Here is an 18,991-nt window from a genome sequence, read left to right as displayed (position 1 = left end):
CATTCTATTGTAGTTTTCAAGATTGAATTTGAAGCATTTGATCATCCTCTATGAAAATCAAGCTTATAAATTACATTTATGTTTTCAAAACTGAAGATTTGTTGTCCTAAAATTTCGTCAAAATTGTGACCTAAAATTTTTTAAATAAACTCTCCGACCCTGCTTTAAAGAGACAATCAAAAACTTGGGCAGCTTAACGTATTGCAATGTTATACAAGTAATCTAGTGTTTCAACTAAGTTTCTATCACCTCTTCTAGAGTCGTGAGGAATATTGCTGATTGCTCAGCTAATTCGTCCAACATAATTTTTTCAAGGTACCACCCACATTTATAATATTAGCTTCACAGTGACAAAGAGGTTAGAAAGCATACATAAGAAATAATGTTGGATTTTCCATTGCTTTCTTTTTCCGAAAAAATATTGTGCATGTTTTGTAAGTTAAAGGTTTCGAGCCCATTCCTTAAGTTTACAGAAGCGTTTCAACATTGCATTCAGGCTACTCCAGCGGATTTTGCATTCTGTAATACACTTTCTGAAGTTCTTCTAAAACCCAATAATCTGGGTTTCAATATTTAGTGATGGTTTACGAAAGGGCTTATCCTTTTTATGCATTTTCGCAATTGCCAAATGTATGAACACTGAAACCTCAAATGAGAATGCCAATTCATTCTCAGAAAAATATATTCTATTTTAGGCAGGTTGAATGAAAATCAGCTTTTCTCTAAAATAACTCTTTTCTCCTCCAAAACACAATTGAAGAAACCCTCAAAATTTTACAAATTAAAAAAATAGTACATCAGTAATAAGTAAAAAAAAATTTAAGTAAAAACTTCAAGTAATATAATTTATGATTACTACATAAAAAGTAAAAATGTAATTCAATTTGATCCTTTATAAAATTGAAACCAAAAAACCTAAAGCAAGCTAAGTGCAAAATAACCGATTACAAAACCAGAAGAATTGTGAACTGTCATTGCCTAGCAACAGAACTGTAGCTGATCAAAAGAGTTGAATTCAATCTTTAATTCACTAGGCTAAATCTTCTTTACTTCAAATTCAGCAGAAGATGAGAATAATGGTTGTCTTGGTAATGGATTTACAACAAGTCCTGATTCAGTTGGTGCTCAGAGCAAAGTCATTGAAAGAGTTACAATTCTTTTCAAACTTCAAGCCAGATACCAGCACTGAATCAAGGGGTTTTGAGGCAATTCAATTGACAGTTTGCCTGAAGAGTTGCTTTTCTTTTTTCCAGAGTTGCTGCTCTTTTGCTCTGAAGGTATGCGATTCATTTAAGTAGCTCGTGATCCAAGCGCTTATCTCGAATGTGCATTTATTTTTATTATTTCACTCGTATTATTTCTATCTAGGGTGTAAATAATTTCAATGGGTTTGCTGTAAGTGCACTTTTTCCCAACTTATCATCTTTCTTTCACTATAATATAAAAGTTAAAATTTCATCTCATATTGCATTGAGTTTGAGGACAACTTAGAATTGAAGTTAGAGAAGAACTTTTTTTTATTGTAATGACCAAAGATTTTGACATTGTTCTATCGCTTAATCAATGTTGCTCATTCGGTTACTCAGTGCAAGTTAAAAAATTAAGTATGGAAATCATAAAAGCAATGTAAGAAAATATATTCTGATATATCATTTTAAAACTTATGTACTGTCAACAATAGGGAAGTTTTCGATTTTTCAATTTTATTTTTATGTGATAGAGTAACATGTATGAACATCATAGGTGAAAAAAATTTTGCGATACGATAAGTAGTTTTTTTTAAATTAATTTTTAAAGTTCAAGCCCTTGTGACGTCAAATGGCATAGGAAGTGACGTCATGCGCTTTCGGATAGGAGAGAAACGCTAGCGAACCGGTTCCCATGTGATGGGAGAAACTGAAGAATTTCTTTCGACTTCGAAGACGAACTCGCGTTTCTGGAACATTAAACCTCTCATCCTCTCGTAAATATTCGAATATCATCATTGGTATTACTTCAGGAAGATTATTTAGATTGTGCTTTAACGAATCCGACCTCCATAGTGTGTTCAAAAGGATTATTGAATTTCTAAAAAATAAAAATATCGGCGCGCTCAAAATGTTCCTAGCGAAAACAAGGGATCTTCGGCGGACGGCTGCCCGTTCGCGCCCTGTGACGTAGGCTCGTGACGTTTCAGAAGAGCGCACTTTTGCGCGTGGAATTTTAAAAATTCATTAAAAATCAACCACGGTGTTCTAAAATTCGGCGATGGTGAATTTTTTAGTTTTGAGGGTCAATTAACAATATCCAATAGCCAAAATATGAACATTTAATAGGTTGCAACTTCCCTATTGCTTTAAGTAGTGTCACTTTCAACATAATCTCTGTATTTGTATATTAATGTTTTAATTGTTAAACTTTACTGAAATATTTATCAAATTTTAATTTATGAATCAAAGTAACATAGAGACAAAATCTCTTGCATTTTATAGCTATGTTATTTAATTTGATCTACAAAGTAGCTATGTTATAGGTGCTGTTTTTGGTCAAAGTTCCAGTTTAAATTCAACACGAAGTTTCATTCATGGGTTATCTTCTTCAAAGACTCCAAAACTACACAAATCACCAAGACCAGAAAGAACCCAAACAGTATTTGAATCAATTTGCAAAGGATTAAAGTAATTTTCTGTTCTCTGTTATTCTGTTCACTTTTAAACATAATCAAATAGTGCATAATAATATTCTCTCTTTAGGGATAGCATACTTTTAGCACAAAATGACATTACAAGCTCTAGAGTTGCTTTTGACAGTGTGTCCGTTTCTTCTACACTGGTAAGATTTTAATTATAATTAATTCATTTTATTACTTTTGTAGTCAAGGAAGAATTTAGCACCTGTACTCTTTCGCACAGAATTTTCTGTTACTTTTTCTTTCGGTACTTATGATATTTCTTCTTTTTAAAATTTGGCTGCCTCTGCAAAGTATGCATTCTTTGGATTTTTTAGTGCGTTGAGCCTAATTACCCATTTAATGTTGCTGTGTGGATCTGGTATTTGTTACTTTGAGATTTCCAATGTGTACAAACGTATTACTTTGTATGACAAACATTCAGATTTTTATTTTAAAGTACATTCATTAATTCATTTTCACAGCTGTTTTAGTAAAAAAGTGTTCAGAAATCTGCAACAATAAAAAAAAAATAAGTAGGCAGCGATTAAAAATATAACTGTAACCTTAACTGAGAACCAATATCCAGTGCATCTCACCAAAAATTTCATTTACAAGATGATGAAGGAGTAGAGGGTAGGTCATTTTGTCTGTTACATGTTTTTCCTCTTGCAATTGAGTTCATTTGTTTTTTTCCCTTGTAGTTTGAAATTTGTTCTGAAAGTTTTCTAATTAATTTCTGTCATGCTTGTATTTTTGGTTTGAAAATGCTCTAAATAATTTCTGTCATGCTTGTATTTTTGACTTCCGGTATCCCCTTTACTAGACTTGTGAGATGTCGGCGTACTAGTACTGCGTTTTTTAAGCAATTTCGCCCGCAGCACTCACGAAACATCTTGTGGTTTTCCCTGCCGGTGGGGAGTAACCCCCTGATGAAGCCCCAGGGTGTTTTGGGATTTTTGTTCAAATTTTCATTTTTGCTTGTTCAAATTTTATATTGCTAATAATTTATCGTCTACCAGTATCAAAGTGCTGCCTATGGCGTCTATTGAACTGAGTTGTGAAGCTTAATTCATTTTAATTTGTTTGAATTGTCCAGGTTAAAAATACTGTTTATGTTAATTACTGATTATGTTCTTAGTATATATATATATAAATTTATATACATATTATATGATCTTTTCTTTCAATGTGATTATAGAATGAAATATGTATTCTGTTAGTTTTGAAAACTTCTTTTAAATTTACGTTATTCATATTACTCTCATATATATTTATTGTAAGTGTAGCTATGTAAATCATAGAAACCATTTTTAAATTTAAAATTAATGTGAATAAAATTTCAGTGTTCATATACCGTTCAGGTTGATTTTTAGGAAAGTGTCCAACTAATTAAGTAGTATCTATGATGCATTAATTTATAATGATTTTAATTAAATTTCCTTCATAGTCTTAAAAGTTAAGAAAGAAAAAAAAATGATAAAAAGAATAATATTCAAAGCAGGGTGTAGTTTTAAATATTTGAATGAAAAAATGAACTTTTTTTTAAAAGTAGTAAATGGTAAAATAAATTTGAGAATCAAAAACTTATATAGATTTTTAAATTAAAATTTTGTGTGATAATGCAGTAATGTGTTTGTTTATTGATATCCTAGTCTCAAGGCCGACTATATGAGTTAGAGAAGGTGAGTTCTTGTGCACTTGCAATTTTGCATGCCCTGTTACACTTCTCGCTGATCATTAATAAATTGTAAAGGCTGTGTAGACTTGTGATTATTTGGGGTTGTGCTACAATTAGTGCAGTGTACTGTTGTAAATAAAATTATAAATACTCAAATGAATTTAAGTATGCTATGTATTTTGTAGTATTAAAAAATTCTTGGTTAATACATTTCTGTAAATAATGTTTTTTTATTTAATCATAAAATTAAATGTTAACTTTTCAGTACTCACAGCAAACATAGATAACATTTCTATTGATAAAGTTTGTAGAGAGAGCTAGACTTTAAAGAAATATGAAAAATGATATTTGTCAACAAATTGTATGTGATTAACTAATGCTTCAAAAACTTTATTTAAACTTGGAATGCTTTTTCTCAGGTAAAATATGCAGTTTCCTTGGTGATTGATCTAATTTCTATACTTAGAGAATGTTAGACTAAAGTTCTCAAAAGTCTTTAACATCAAATTATGTTAATAAAATATGCCTATTGTGTAAAACGACGTATGAAATGAGAGCAATTTGTAATCCAAACATTAACATTGGAGTCATTCCACATCAACTGACCCAATTTTTCAAATCATCCCAGCTGGACCCTCTCCGATTTGGATGAAATTTTATAGAGATGTCGAGATGTGTATGTGTTCCGTTGAAACTAATCCATGCAAATTTTCAGCTTCCGAGAACCAAATCTCAAGAATCTAGGATCTCCCAAAACTGTAATTCAAAATGGTGGAACAGCTTTTTGTGAGAAATTTCAATCTTTGAGCTTAGATTGCAAAAAAAATTTTATCACACTGGAAGCCTAAAATTTTGGAAGCTTATAGTATGTTTGACTGTTAATCTAGTCAAGAATTTTTGTGAATTTGAGCTCGTTAGATTTTTTGTAGCATGCGTGTAAACTCATGAAAAAGCACAATGGGGAAAATTTTCCGCGGATTTAAGGTTGTCATAAAATCTTAACAAAAATAATTCAAAGGCTTTTAAAAATACTTGTTTTTAATGAGCTACAGTTGCGGAGCTTAAATGCCTATTTTTAAAAGAAATTGTCATTTAAAGTGGCTATCAAAGCTGTTCAAGTGAAAAATGGCCTATTTTCAAAGTGCTGTTGCTCAAGTTTGTCACCTTGCATCTTCATTTCGTTAGTACCACTAGAAATAGAGATTTTTTCTTTTAAAGAAATTTTTTTATGTCGATCATGTTCTTTGAGATAAGGATGAAAAATTAGGCCTGAAATACTGCGTGTCATTCATGAGAAAAGCTTGTTTTGCGATAACGGATGGTGTTTGCTATGGAAACCGGGTTTATTGTAATTTTACAACCATATTTAGTCACAAAAAGTTTTTATTCTTTATTTTTAAAGTAAGTTTGAAAATTAAATCTGAAAAAAACAGAAAAATATCTTTTTCTGTCTGATATATGAGTCTGCTTCTAGAACAAAACATTTTAGTGTTTCTATCATGTTTATTTGTAACCTAACTTTTAAAAGAAAATCTATTTCTGAATAATAAAATTTGCAAAATCACTATAAACCGGTTTCCAAAGCAACCACCATTCTTTATTCATTATAGAACAAGATTTTCTCGTGAACGACAAACTTACCCTTGTTTATTTTCAGCCATAGTTAAAGTTGTGAGATTTTTGTTGAAAAACAAGAGGATATAGGTTTTGCTTTAAAAACTTAGTGTGGTTGTTCTGACTTCTTACCTCCGTGAACTTGAATTTCTCGGATGTAAATTATTGTTGAAAAAAAGTGAACATGTTTTCATATGCTTAACATGTGCAGATTTCAGCAACGAAGGAAAAAAAAAAGATTTCCTTGAAAAATGCATCCATTAGGCCAGCAGTTCCCAACCTTTTTCCCTATTCGAACCCCTTCCAAACTCCGAAAGAAGTTGGCAAATCCCTTGGGTACTAGGTAATAAGTAAAAAAATGCTCGAACACCACACATAGATAATAAAATTTGGGAGTTTTTTTTTTTACTCCTAGTTTGTTTCTGCTCCATAGTTTATAACAAGAGTGAAAACATAATTACAAAATATAGAATTTCAACTATTGCTACGAACTAAAATGATTGCTAAAAAATGAATGCAAAATAAATTTACCAAAAAATAAACACAGTGATTGTTCTGCGGTGAACTTCAATTAACTTTTAAAAAAATTTGAAAAATGTGATATTTGTGGAACAAAAAGGCCAAAGTTTGGCAGAAATTTTTCTGACACAAGGATACATTTATCTCTATTATCACTAAATCAGAAGTAAAATAAAAAATGATCTTTAAAATACCTTTAAGGGAACTCTCAGATTAGATTAATGAACTTTTTTCTTACATTAAAATGAGAAAGATCTGTAGGTTTAAGCCTTCTTGAAAAGGACCAGGAGCCTAGCTGTTTGATAAAGATATATTGCGTGCATTAATCGCTTGATTGCTCAAGAACTTTCTTCCACTTATGCTATAAGTGCGGTGTAAAATGCATATATTGAAAAATAATAGAAGCGTTTATGTTCAAAATATGCATTTACACTTAATTTTTACACAGAAGGTAATATTTAACAAAACAAATATCTTTTTGCCACAAAAGACATTTTCTTCACAAATTTCATCAATTCTTTATTTACGTAGAGCGAAAATTAAGTTGCATGGTTAAATTCTGCCGATTTTCTTTTTTACTGCATAAACTTCATGCTGAGAAACTTTCACCACAATAACTTTTGTAGTAATTAAATTTTGATACTTCCTGTTATATTTTTGAGTTGCTAGTTATTCTTTCCCTTTTTCGACTATAAAGCTCAAAGTAATTGTTGAATATGTAGTATGTAAAATTGTAGCAACGAACAACAGCATGATCTCACTTCTATGCATTTTTGACTCAACACAAGAGCAGAGCGATAGCTCTTCCTCGAACTCAAATTAATGGTAAAGAAACTAAACATCAAAATATTTTAGACCCTCTCTTATGCTCAATGTAATTTTGTCATCAAGGTTTAATCAATCTTTCTGATCAAAAGCTTCTGAGGAAACGGATGTGTTCAAATTTTTTCATCTGAAGACATTGTATTCATAAGTAGAGCTTTTTCAGCATGGCTTCAGGGTGATGACAGACTAAATTATTTAAGTGTAAAATATGTCAGGAAGTACGCAAAAATTTTAATGATAAGAGTATCCGATGTGCGAGAGAGAAATAAATAAAAAAGGAACAAAATTCGTTTGAAATCACTTGAGCATGATACTTCATCAGAAACAGGCATGTGAAAACTCCATTACAATATTTTTTTCACGAACCCCCTGAAAACCTCTCACAAACCCCCCAGGGGTTCGTGAACCACCAGTTGGGAATCTCTGCATTAGGCCTAGATTAATGGACAATTCCTCACTTTTGTGAATCTCACCTCCGTGACAGACCTTATCAATGTCATTATTTCTGAAGTGAAAATAAATGATGGAGGGGAAATACATCAATCTTAGGCATTCTACCAAAATTATACATTGCCAGTATATTTTCAAATTTACTAAATACTATTTTTAACACACATTTGACCTAAAAGGATAACAACTAATTAAGCTGTACTTTAATTAAGAGAGCTTAATATTAGATTCCCACTAATCATTAAAATAGCTGATTGTTTGCACAATTAACAAAATTACTACTTTGATATTAAATTGGCATTGATTTTTAAACATTAAAAGTTTATTTATTTATTTATTTTTTTTCTTCTGTGAACAAGACATTTTTTAATTTTTTTTACTTATGAGTAAAATAATTGGAACTTAACTGGGCCATTGTTTGTGGTTACTTCTGGTATGTAACACTTTCATGTAAGAATGAAAAAAAAGAAAAACAAAAGGTTTCAAAATTGAAAAATATTTGTATTCAAAAGTTACATTTGTTGAAGAATGACCCATATGCTCTTTCTAATGGTATCAACGAAGAGAAGATGCAGGGTGACAAACTTGATTTACAGCGCTTTGAAAATAGGCTATTTTTCACAGGAACGGCTTTGATAGCCACTTTGAATGACAATATACTTTAGAAAATAGACATTTAAGCTCCGCCCCTTAAGAACAAGTATTTTTACAATAGAATCACGAAGTATGAGCCTTTGAATTTATTTTTGTTCAGATTTTTTTGACAACTTAAAATCCAGGAAAATTTTTCCCCATCTCACCTTTTCATGAGTTTACACGAATGCTTCACAAAATCTAACGAGCCCAAATTCACAAGAATGCTTGAATATATTTACCGCCAATGTACTTAAAGCTCTTAAAATTTCAGGCTTCCAGTGTGATAAAATTTTCTCTAATCTTAGCCTAAAGATTGCAGTTTGTCAAAAAAAGCTGATCTGCCACATGGGTGCAAGACCTTCCGTCTCAGGACAGATTTCCGTCTTGAACAAAATTTCCAAGACGGAGGTCGGGACGGAAAGAAATTCGATGACTTTCTTCCAGTTTTTACTTAAAAAAGAAAAATTGAGTGTTTGAAAAATATGCTTTAATATTACTGAACCGTTCCATAACCACGAATTTACATGGACATTCTCTTGGTTTTCCCCCATGGGCTTGTTTTGTTTGCAACGTGCTTTTGGAGGAGTGCCTTTTAGACTCGCGTTGTTTGATTTTTTTAGGTATAGCTCTGTTATTTCCGACTCACTGCATCGCAGATCCTGGAGTTGCTCGCTATTCTCCCTGCCTGATTCTTCGAAATAATCGGCTCTAATTAAAAATTTAACCTTTTCTCATGCTATTTTCGATCATCCTTTCGTTTTTTCATTTGCGGTTTTTTTTTTTTTGCAAACTTGACACATATAAATGAAAATTATGTATGCTCTTAAAATGTCTTAAGAGTTGAATCTCTCAGCGATTGAGAGTGATTGCTGACAAGATGAAATGTTTTCGCCACAGCAAAGGGCGTCCACATACCAGGTAAAACAGAAACTATCGGAGATTTTGAAGATTTTAATGAAAATGGGAATTTTGGAAATAATCGGGGAGAAAATTCAAGCTGGTTAGAAACACCGATGGGCAACCGTTCCTCCATTTTCGACAAAGACTTGAGGAATCACTAAATTCCAATGTCATTGAATTAACTTAACACTCGCTAGAATGGAAATATGGGGGGGGGGAGAAAGGAAAGGAGAAAAATAATGGCAGCACGAGTTTGCAAAAAAACGCTGCTCTTGCAAAGAGGATAAGTCTGCAAATTAACCCACGATACTGAGGTCTTAAAACGTTTATATCTTGGACAACCTAAGATTGGGGGGGGGGGGGGAGCTACTCAAGGGCTCCAGTATAAAATATTGAAAAACTGAGTTGAAAGCCATTTTTGAAGCTGGGAGTAGTTCGATATTTCTCCTCTGCAAACTCTTAAAAATTTAAAAGTCAAAAAGTTTTAGGTTGTCTTTAATGATGTAAAAGTGGGGAGTTTTTAAAAAAAATCGAAAACTGGAGTCTTAAAAGCACTAATTAAGGCAATCTTGGTGAATTTATGAGGGATGGTTTTGGTGCTCTAACATGAAAATGTTTTGTAGCTGATGTATTTAAAACTATTTGGAGACGATACTTAAATGATTTAAGTGAAAGGGCATTTGGGACCCTCTCCCGAAAAGTGTTAGTAATTGAAATCGTCTGTCTTTGGCAATGTCAAGAGGGAAGGAGGGGGCTCTCTTTAGGCGCAATTCCGAAACTAGTCTTAAAAGAGCAACTTTTGACCGTCTAGACCGTCTTGGGGTTCAGGGTTCCCCTTCCCCAAAAAATATTCACAGCTGAAGTATTCAGAACTCAGCTTTAGGTAATCTTTGGAAGTTTTAAGAAGTTCAGAATTCGAAGGTTTTCTCTCAATAAGTTTTAGAATTAAATTCTTAAATCTTTGGTGATGAAAAGAGGAACTGCAAATTTAAGTCAAATTTAGTGAACTTAGGGGAAGGAGTTCAGAAGGGGGGGGGTCTTTCACCCGAAAATTTCTCCGTTCTGAAGTATTGAAATGCTATTTTGGCTATTTTTGAGTGAGTTAGGGAATTCAGGGGTCTTTCTCGAAACATTTCCGAAATTGAAGTCAAAACTTTGGGTTGTCTTTGGCTATGTGTGAAGGGGAGTTGCTCTCTCAATAGAAAAATAAATCTTAAACAAAAACTGACACTGCGTTTAGTAAACACAATGAGAGGGGGAGGGGGGTATTCTGCATCCCAGCCCGAAATATTTCCATTTCTGAAATTTTAAGAGCTTTGTTTTGGGCTATCTTTGGATGACTTGAGGGGGAAGGGCGTAGGAAGATTCTTTCAAAAAGTTTCCAAAATTAAAGTATTAAAATTTTTAGGCGGTCATGAGTCATGTTTATAGGTAAGGGGATTACGTTCATACAAAAAAATTTAGAAACTGAAGCCTTAAAAACTGAAATTTAGGACATTTGTGGTGAACTCAGAGGAAGAGGTTCTGGAGTTCTCTTCCGAAAATTTTTTGATGCTGAAATATTTAAAACACCACTTTAGACTATATTTGAGTGCCTTAAGAGGGATGTGATTCGGGGACCCTGCCTGGGGTTAGGATTCAGTTCCCCTATTTCTTTTTTAAATCAATGAATATTGGAAAGGGTACCTTGTTTAAAAAATATACCTACTTCACTGAAGCGGTTTTTTCTTGCTCATTTCACCACCTGCTATCTTATAAAAGTATTCTTTTTCAAATGAAGACTGTGTCAGGAACTGGTGCCAGTTCATTATCATTAGTCGGCCATACCCTTCCCCCATCATTCCTTCTTTTCTGGTTTGTTGGCGCTACCTTGAGTAGATTTTCCGATCAGAACTGATTTATGTTTCAAAAGTGAAAATCTCATCTGCTAAGCGATTTTATTGCTACAATAAAAATGTTTATGATCGACAAAAAACTAATGGTGGGGAGTTGCAAGCGCATTTACCCCTAACCTTATCCAACATCGTCTAAAATTGCGTTTTTGGAACATCAATTTCAAAATATTTTGTCGAAGGAGGGTTCCTGAACTCCATTCCTTCAATAGTGCATTCAAAAAGCGTATAAACGTTATGAAAGATGGAGTACAGTTTCGTTTTTAAAAGCTTCAATTTCGGGGACAGCCCAGAGCGCTCCCCCTCTTTCTCTAATATTTTTGAAGGTTACCCAATGCTGTGATTTTGGGACTATCAGTTTGAAATAATTGATGTAAGAGTCCCTGAACCCCTCCTTTCCCTGAACTTTACTAAAATGGCCTACCATAGCGTTTTTCGGACTTCAATTTCAAAAAATTTCAGGGGGAGAGCCCCCGAGACCCCCCTTCTTATTGCTGGATTTTAGGTTTTTTGGAATTTGATGTCAAAACGCTTAAATATTACAATTTAAAAGCTTAAAATTTAAAATAAACAGATTCCAAAACTGGCATTGTTAAATTTACAACATTAAAACACATAAATTTTTCCTTCCGGGCGGGGGGGGGGGGGGGGGCTGAAAATATTTTCCGTCTTGAACGCATCACCAAACTTTCACCCATGATTTGCCATTTTGGATCACATTCTTGGGAGATTCTAGATCCTCAGGATTTGGATGTCAGAAGCTGAAAACTTACATGTGTTAGTTTCAAAGGCACATATCTCTACAGCTCTATAAAATTTCATCCAAATGGGAGAGGGTTAAGCTGCTACCACAAGGTCACTTGACATGGAATGACTCATACAATTTTATAAGTTTAACCTTACTAATGCAAACTTATGCAAATATAGTATTTTAATGGTTTGAATAAAGTTAAGTATGCGACTAATATAAATTATCCCTTAATAGTTTTTTTAATAGAAACATGAATTGAATTTTCAAGTAAAAAGTACATCTTAAGTAAAAAACAAATGCCTTCACACTGCCCAATATATATGCTTGCAAACATTTTGCTAAAAGAAATATTATAGTTGTTTGACATCTTGATTGCCTTTGCACATTGATTATAGTACAATGAATATTATGTATACTGTATAGTTATGAATTGATTTAAGTTCCTAAAATTTTCTTTTACTAGTGTTTTGGAAAACAAAATACAGGGGTATTGGGGGGGCGGGGCGCACCCCCCCCCCCCATTATTTGATCTTTCCTACCTGAGAGAATTCCCTCCTGAATAGAAATTAAGAAAGATTGACCAGCAGAAAATTTTTGAATTTTACGTATGGGGAAAACAATGTAGAACTGATATTTTGTGACATATAAATGCATACCTGCCATGCATACCTGGAACTTCCGTAAATTTCAATCAACCCCCAAATTTTCTGGGTTCCCCCCCCCCCCCAGTGGCAAGTAAATCGAGTTACAGCCGTTCTTCCCCTGTGGAAAAAGGAGAAAAGTGGATTGTGCTTTATTTTTCTTCCCCTGGTTTCTCCAGCAAGCGGAATTTCAAGGTTACTGAAGGGGGGGGGGGAGGGATGGCAAAAGGAGAAACTTCGCTCTCACTGCAGCTCATTTGCATGCACTGACAAAACTCGCCACCAATCACGATCGAGCTGCAGTAGCCAGACATACATAGAAGTTGGTTAGGCCATCCATGTTTAAGGATTGCGGCATGGGCAAAATGTGGATGTATTCTCATCTACCAAGAACATAAAAACTCTTTGCTTCTAGAGAAAACATGGACATGGGAATTATCAAAGCTAAATAGCTGTTTGTGATATCTTAAGTAGAGCATATTCTGCTGCTATCCGCAGCGGATCATGCCGACCTGCTCTTCAGATGCACGTTCCCCAGATTGGGGAACATGCCCCAACATCCATCCCAACTTCAAAATATTGGTGTGCTCTAACAAAAATGAGGGAAATAATTAAGTCTTTTGCCAAAAAAAAAAAAAAAAAAAAAGCAGGAAGATTTGTTCAACTTTATAAAAAGTAAAAAATTCACGATCACTACCGATGGGTGTAACTCTTTGTAACGAAAAGTTACATTCGATCATCATTACGTATTTTGAAGAGACTAGCAGCAAAATTGAAACAACTTTGTTTTCTCTTCCAAAGTTGGAGAAAGATGGTACAGAGAAAATATTTTTCTTCTGCTTAATGAACTTCAAAAACATGATGTGCCATGGATATTTATTTGCATTTTCCTTTGATATTGTATCAGTTATGCTTGGATAGCACAAGGATGTTGGATCCTTTATCAATAAGAAAAATCCCAATGCAGTTATTCATGACAATTACCTATGTACATATGTTTTAATTTTTTGATTGAACTTTCTGATTTTATAAATTAAATGAATAGTCTAAAATTGTTTTTTTTACTGTGAAAAAAGTACATGCACATATAACATATACATGAATTTAAAAAAAAATGTGATATCACTCTAATATATGTATAAAAGTATTTTTTTAATTATGACTTAGCATTTGCTCCTGAAATACTCTTAATGTATTTGGCATTTGCTCCTGATTAGCTTGTTGCCATGTAGGCAGGTCTGTAAAATGATCCGTTTTTAAATTAAAATGAATTAAGACCTCATGAAAATGACGTATAGTAGTGTAAAAGATGTATAATCAATAGAGGTATAATTAATAGTTTACCACAGTTTGAATTTAATACCATGCAGACCAGCTACTTTGTGTAGAAATAGTTAGCAGTCCCCTGCTGCCAGACTTTGTAAAAATGCTAAACCAATTCTAGGTAATGTGAAAGCTATGCAAATTGAAGGTTTTTTTTGCAATTATAAAAACTTTATAAAATCTGCTCATGTATAATGTATAAAATATTATAATAATTTTAGTGAATAATTTTTCATGCTGTGTATTACATATCATTTACTAACCTATTATAATAATGCTAATTTACGTTGTTTTATAATTTTCGTTAAGTGTTACCAGCTGACCTGTGCAAAGTATTCTCACTCATCAGTAGGAATTCAAACGTAGCTATGTATTCAGCTAATGTGGGCTTTTGACACACATGATTTGTGACGTTCCTTAATTTTGCATACTTAATTTTTCTATGTAAGGATGAAGTGTTTGTTGCTTCATTTAAATTTAAGATAAAGTATAACTACAATTTAACAATTTCTTCAATTCAATGATATAGTGAACTGTAATCTGGATTTGACTGCATTAAGTTTCTTATGCTCCTCGATTTAACGATATCCTTGATTCAACGATAACTTTTTCCAGTCCATCGACAATCGTTAAATTGAGGTCATACTGTAGTAGTGTAATCAATTTAAGTTGCATTGATTCAGAAGGTCTCCATTTTATAAGTGATGCTTGTATGAATGCAGAAGATGTTTAGTTGTACTTTTGAGTGTAAGTGTGTGTAAATTTACAACACTTATATAAAGTAGAAAGCAGTTATAGGTGTTTGAAAAAAAAAAAAAAAAAACTTGTATAACTTGTTTTAGTGAGCCTTAAATAGTAATGAAAAAGAATTAAGTAATTATACAGTGTTCTGAATGTTAAACATACGTTTTTGTTAATTTTCAGTATCTCAATTTAATTATGTGTTACATTTACTTTTACAGGAGTTGATAATTATTTGTAGATAGATTTGTTTTGTACCCCAAATAATCAAGTCTGCTTTTTGATGCTTTTAAATTTGTTTGAGTAATTTCAAACTCAATTTTTTCCTGTAGTTTAATGCAAGTTCTCATGCTTCTAATATTGTTTTTAATAACACTTATTATCTCAGAAGATATATCTGTGCTGTTTGCATGTACTCTTAAATTATATTTAATCATGTGTTTGGCTGCATCATTGCATGCCACTGTTTTAATGATTGAAATTTGTTGCATGAATATCATTTGCTTAAAACTTTTTTGAAAATATATTTCGCATTATAAATGTCACATTTTTGCAAAAAAAGAAAGAAAAAAAAAAGAGCCTGAAAGTTTTTTTTTTTTATTAGATGCTATTTTGTAAATGCTGCATATGCTAAGTTTATAAAAATTATGTGTTCTACATGTGTCAGTGATAGATACAGTAGGCTCTCTGTTTAACGATGCTCTATTTAACAACAGCTTTTCATGGTCCCAGATGGTCCACTGTAGTATTAAAAGCATTCTATTTAAGGACGATTTTTTGTGGTCCCTTGAAAGTCGTTAAACAGAGAGCCAAATGTATTTAATTTTTTTTTTTCTATTGGAACATTATAAATATTTTTTAAAAAGGTTACACTCACTGCAACATAACCAAGATAAACTGCAAAAGCAACATATTTTGGTGCATATAAAATTATTTAAAATGCTTAACTAGTTTCTAAAGAACTGCTCTCCCACATCAGTACTGATTTTAAAGTATTTAGCATTTGTTACACTGGAATTGGCCATAGAGATATTGGAAAAATGTATATTTAACGCTATTTAATAGCACGGGAGAAATATGGGAGACTGCTGAAGACACATTAGATTCTGGTCATAAATTTGCATGAATCTATTTTGATGGAAGAATTTTCATAAAAAGGAGTACTTGCCAAATAAATTTTTATTTATTTATTTTTTTTTTAACTTGGCACGAAGGGCTTGGTTGCTAGATTTTTTTATTTTGCAATCCCAATGAAAGCAAAGAAAAAAATGCCATTCTTTTATGATAAAAAATGAAGAAAAAAAAAAGTGATTTTTGAAACATTATGAAAGGAAAAGCTGCCAAATTACATTTATCTTGCTAAGTTGCAGCATGTAGAGAATTGAAAATTAATTTTTTGAGTATTGTTCCTAACTTAATTAAAAAAGAAATTAAAATAAAATATGATAAAAAAGTGCACAAAAAACTAAAAGGAAAGCAGAAAATAATATATATATATATATATATATATATATATATATATATATATATATATATATAAAGCGGGTGGTTATAAAATAAGTATCTCTGTTTGGAGTAGTCTGTAGCTTGAATTAATCATCCGATCGCAACCAACATTGGAACACTTACTAATCTTGAAGGGGGGAGAAGGATGGTGCAGTAAAAAAAAAAATTAGTTGCTACAATCACCGATAGGTGGCGCTGCATCCTTTGAAAGATCTCATTGACAATGCCAACACTGTAGTAAGCATGAGAAAATTAAAGAAGCAGTCATTTCTGCCAGTTCCGTGATATGAGATACCTCTCCATTCGCAAGATCGCGTTTTGATTTTAAAGCAATTCACACATGTTGGGATGTTTTGAAGCACATGTTGGGAACATTTGTTGATCGTCAATTTCAGCAAAGACAGAGTCTTTCCGAAACGGGTTTTTATGCAAGATGGCACCCCACTCCAGATTGCACTAGCAGTGTATGAAATTTCTTACGGCAACATTTCGCAGATGATTGGGTAATGAGCAGGTGTTTTCAAATGGCGTGGTCTGCTTGGTCCCCTGATATGACGCCATGTGATTTTTGGCTTTGGGGGTTCTTAAAATCTAATGTGTACCGTGGAGGTGTCACAAAACCTCAGTGAACTAAAAGATACCATTACCTAACATGTGTGCAAACATTACTCCTGATGCTTTGCATTCCGCAGTTAATAAGGTCGCACACCGCCTGTATCGTGTTCTCCAGCTCAATGGTTCAAGTCGAGGAACCTGAACTTTATCGGCACTGCCTATGCAAGCATAATATGCCTGTAACAATATAAAATAAACCACCCAGCTTGACATGCTAATTATAATGTGTAATACTTTACTCTTGTATTACATATTATAAATTCAAAAGTGCCACCTGTAAACAAATTTTGCAACTAATATTTTTTATAGCACCATCCTTCTTCCCCCTTCAAGATTAGTAAGTGTTCCAATTTTGGTTGCAATCGGATGATTCCTTCAAGCTACAGACTGCTCCAAATAGAGATACATATTTTATAACCACTCGGTATATATATATATACACACACACACACACACACACATATATATATATATATATATATATATATATATATACATATACATATACATACAGGGGTGGACTGGCTGACTTTGGCCCAGTCGACAAAAGAATATTTTGGCCCACCTCTGTAAATTCAAAAAGTTAAATTAAACAGTACCAGATCTCGATTCTTCTGAGTCAAGCAAAGGCATTATACTTCAGTTATAGTTCTATACAACTATTTTAAAGTTCTAAGAAAAGAAAATTGTGAAACTAAAATAAAGCGATATTTTCAAAGCTGATGTCAAAAACAGCAATTTTGCAATTTCTGGTAACGTTAGAGGAGTGGGAAAAGAAGGGGTTCCCCCACGATTTTGTTTTCTTAACTTTTTTTTTTTCAAAATTGAAGTCTGTTTTAGTCTACCTGTGTTTACAATAGAATGTCGGGGGCTCTTCTCAGAAATTCTCCGAAATGGGAATTTTAAAAATGCAATTTTAGGCTATGCATGGTAAAATTAATCGAACAGGGAAACATCGGTAGCTCTCAACGAGAATGTTTCGAATTTGAACTATTAGGAAGCTCAAAACTATCTTTGGTCACGCTTGAGAGAATAGGTGCTCAGTGATCTCATTTGGAAGCATTTAAAATCTGAAGTATACTCGACCCAGTTTTAAACTGCATTTCATTACTACAGGGAATCCGGCGACTCCCCTTCGGAATTTTTTGACACTGAAACTTTAAAAACATAATGGAAACAGTAAAAGGAAAGGGGAGAGTTTTTCCGAGTGTTTTCCCCAAGATTTTTTAGGAGGGCGCCGTGCCCTTCGCTTTTAAGCTAACCTTTGACCCAAAACTTAAACAACCATCCTTGTCCCTTAAAACTTTAAACAAAACTTCACAAAAGCGAATTTTTTTTCAAAAGGTCAAGATTCACACAAGCCTTTCCTTGAAAACTCCTCCCTCTTCACCTTCCCTCACTCCCTTGTTTTAATCACACAAGAATCTTATTAGAATATATCTGAATGTGTTTTGCATTACCTTTAAAACTAAACATCAAAAAGCTTTTCAAATTTTAAAAATAATTACTAACAACACTTGAACTTTGTATGTACCTACTATACCAGAAAGTAAAAGAAGCAACTTTTTTATTTGACAAAACTTCTCTTAAAACTTAGAAAGCGCACTGCCCCTTTTTTGGTCTGAGGGAAACACCAATTCCCTCTGGGCATTTTTCCTCAAACTGAAATCAATTTTAGGCTATTGTGCAGATAAAAGATTTACGGAGCTCTCCCGCGGAAATTTGTTTAATGGTGCAGGCCCCTTTTATTTTTGTTAATAGATGTACAAATATAAGTTTTTAACGATCTTTTTCATCCCGAGCCCTTTTTCATGCCGTGTCGGACCCCTATTTATTTGGCCTCCTTTCGTTTCCTTAATGTAGGAGTCATGGCCCCCAAAGCTCTAAAAACTAGAGAGAAAGTTAAGAGAGTTAAATAAGAGAGGAAAGCTTCTACGGAACCTCTGCTATTTACTTTGGTCCCTGCTTAGGATGGAGAAAAAAAATCTGTTTCCAAACGCTATTTTCTCATACAGTAAACAAATTACATGCTTTTTTTAATATTATAACTTCAAAGAATGCTATGTGTGAATTTAGTTGTGTTAAATTTAATAAAAAAATTGCTGGAAGTGGCGGTTGGCCCAGTCGGGGATCCCCGACTAGCCGACCTGGCCAGTCCGCCCCTGTATATATATATATATATATATATATATATACACACACACACACATAGTCTAGGTAGCATCATTTATACATTTCTCTTTTATATGT

At 33.0% G+C, this 18,991-nt stretch overlaps 1 protein-coding gene across 1 annotated transcript in view; it reads left to right on the top strand.

Annotated features, from left to right (window-relative positions):
- The window catches only part of LOC129218901 (rho family-interacting cell polarization regulator 2-like), a 152,012-nt gene that overhangs the window by 27,591 nt on the left and 105,430 nt on the right, over window positions 1-18,991 (top strand). The window contains exons 4-6 of the mRNA XM_054853222.1: window positions 2,513-2,657; window positions 2,733-2,811; window positions 4,303-4,332. Coding sequence (XP_054709197.1) covers window positions 2,513-2,657; window positions 2,733-2,811; window positions 4,303-4,332 — 254 coding nt within the window. The remainder of the gene's footprint in view (window positions 1-2,512; window positions 2,658-2,732; window positions 2,812-4,302; window positions 4,333-18,991) is intronic.

Source organism: Uloborus diversus, chromosome 3 (assembly GCF_026930045.1).
Source record: "Uloborus diversus isolate 005 chromosome 3, Udiv.v.3.1, whole genome shotgun sequence".
NCBI classification, from domain to species: Eukaryota; Metazoa; Arthropoda; class Arachnida; order Araneae; family Uloboridae; genus Uloborus; species Uloborus diversus.
The sequence above is the reverse complement of the archived record's forward strand: the minus strand, read 5'-3'. Positions and strand labels throughout refer to the sequence as shown.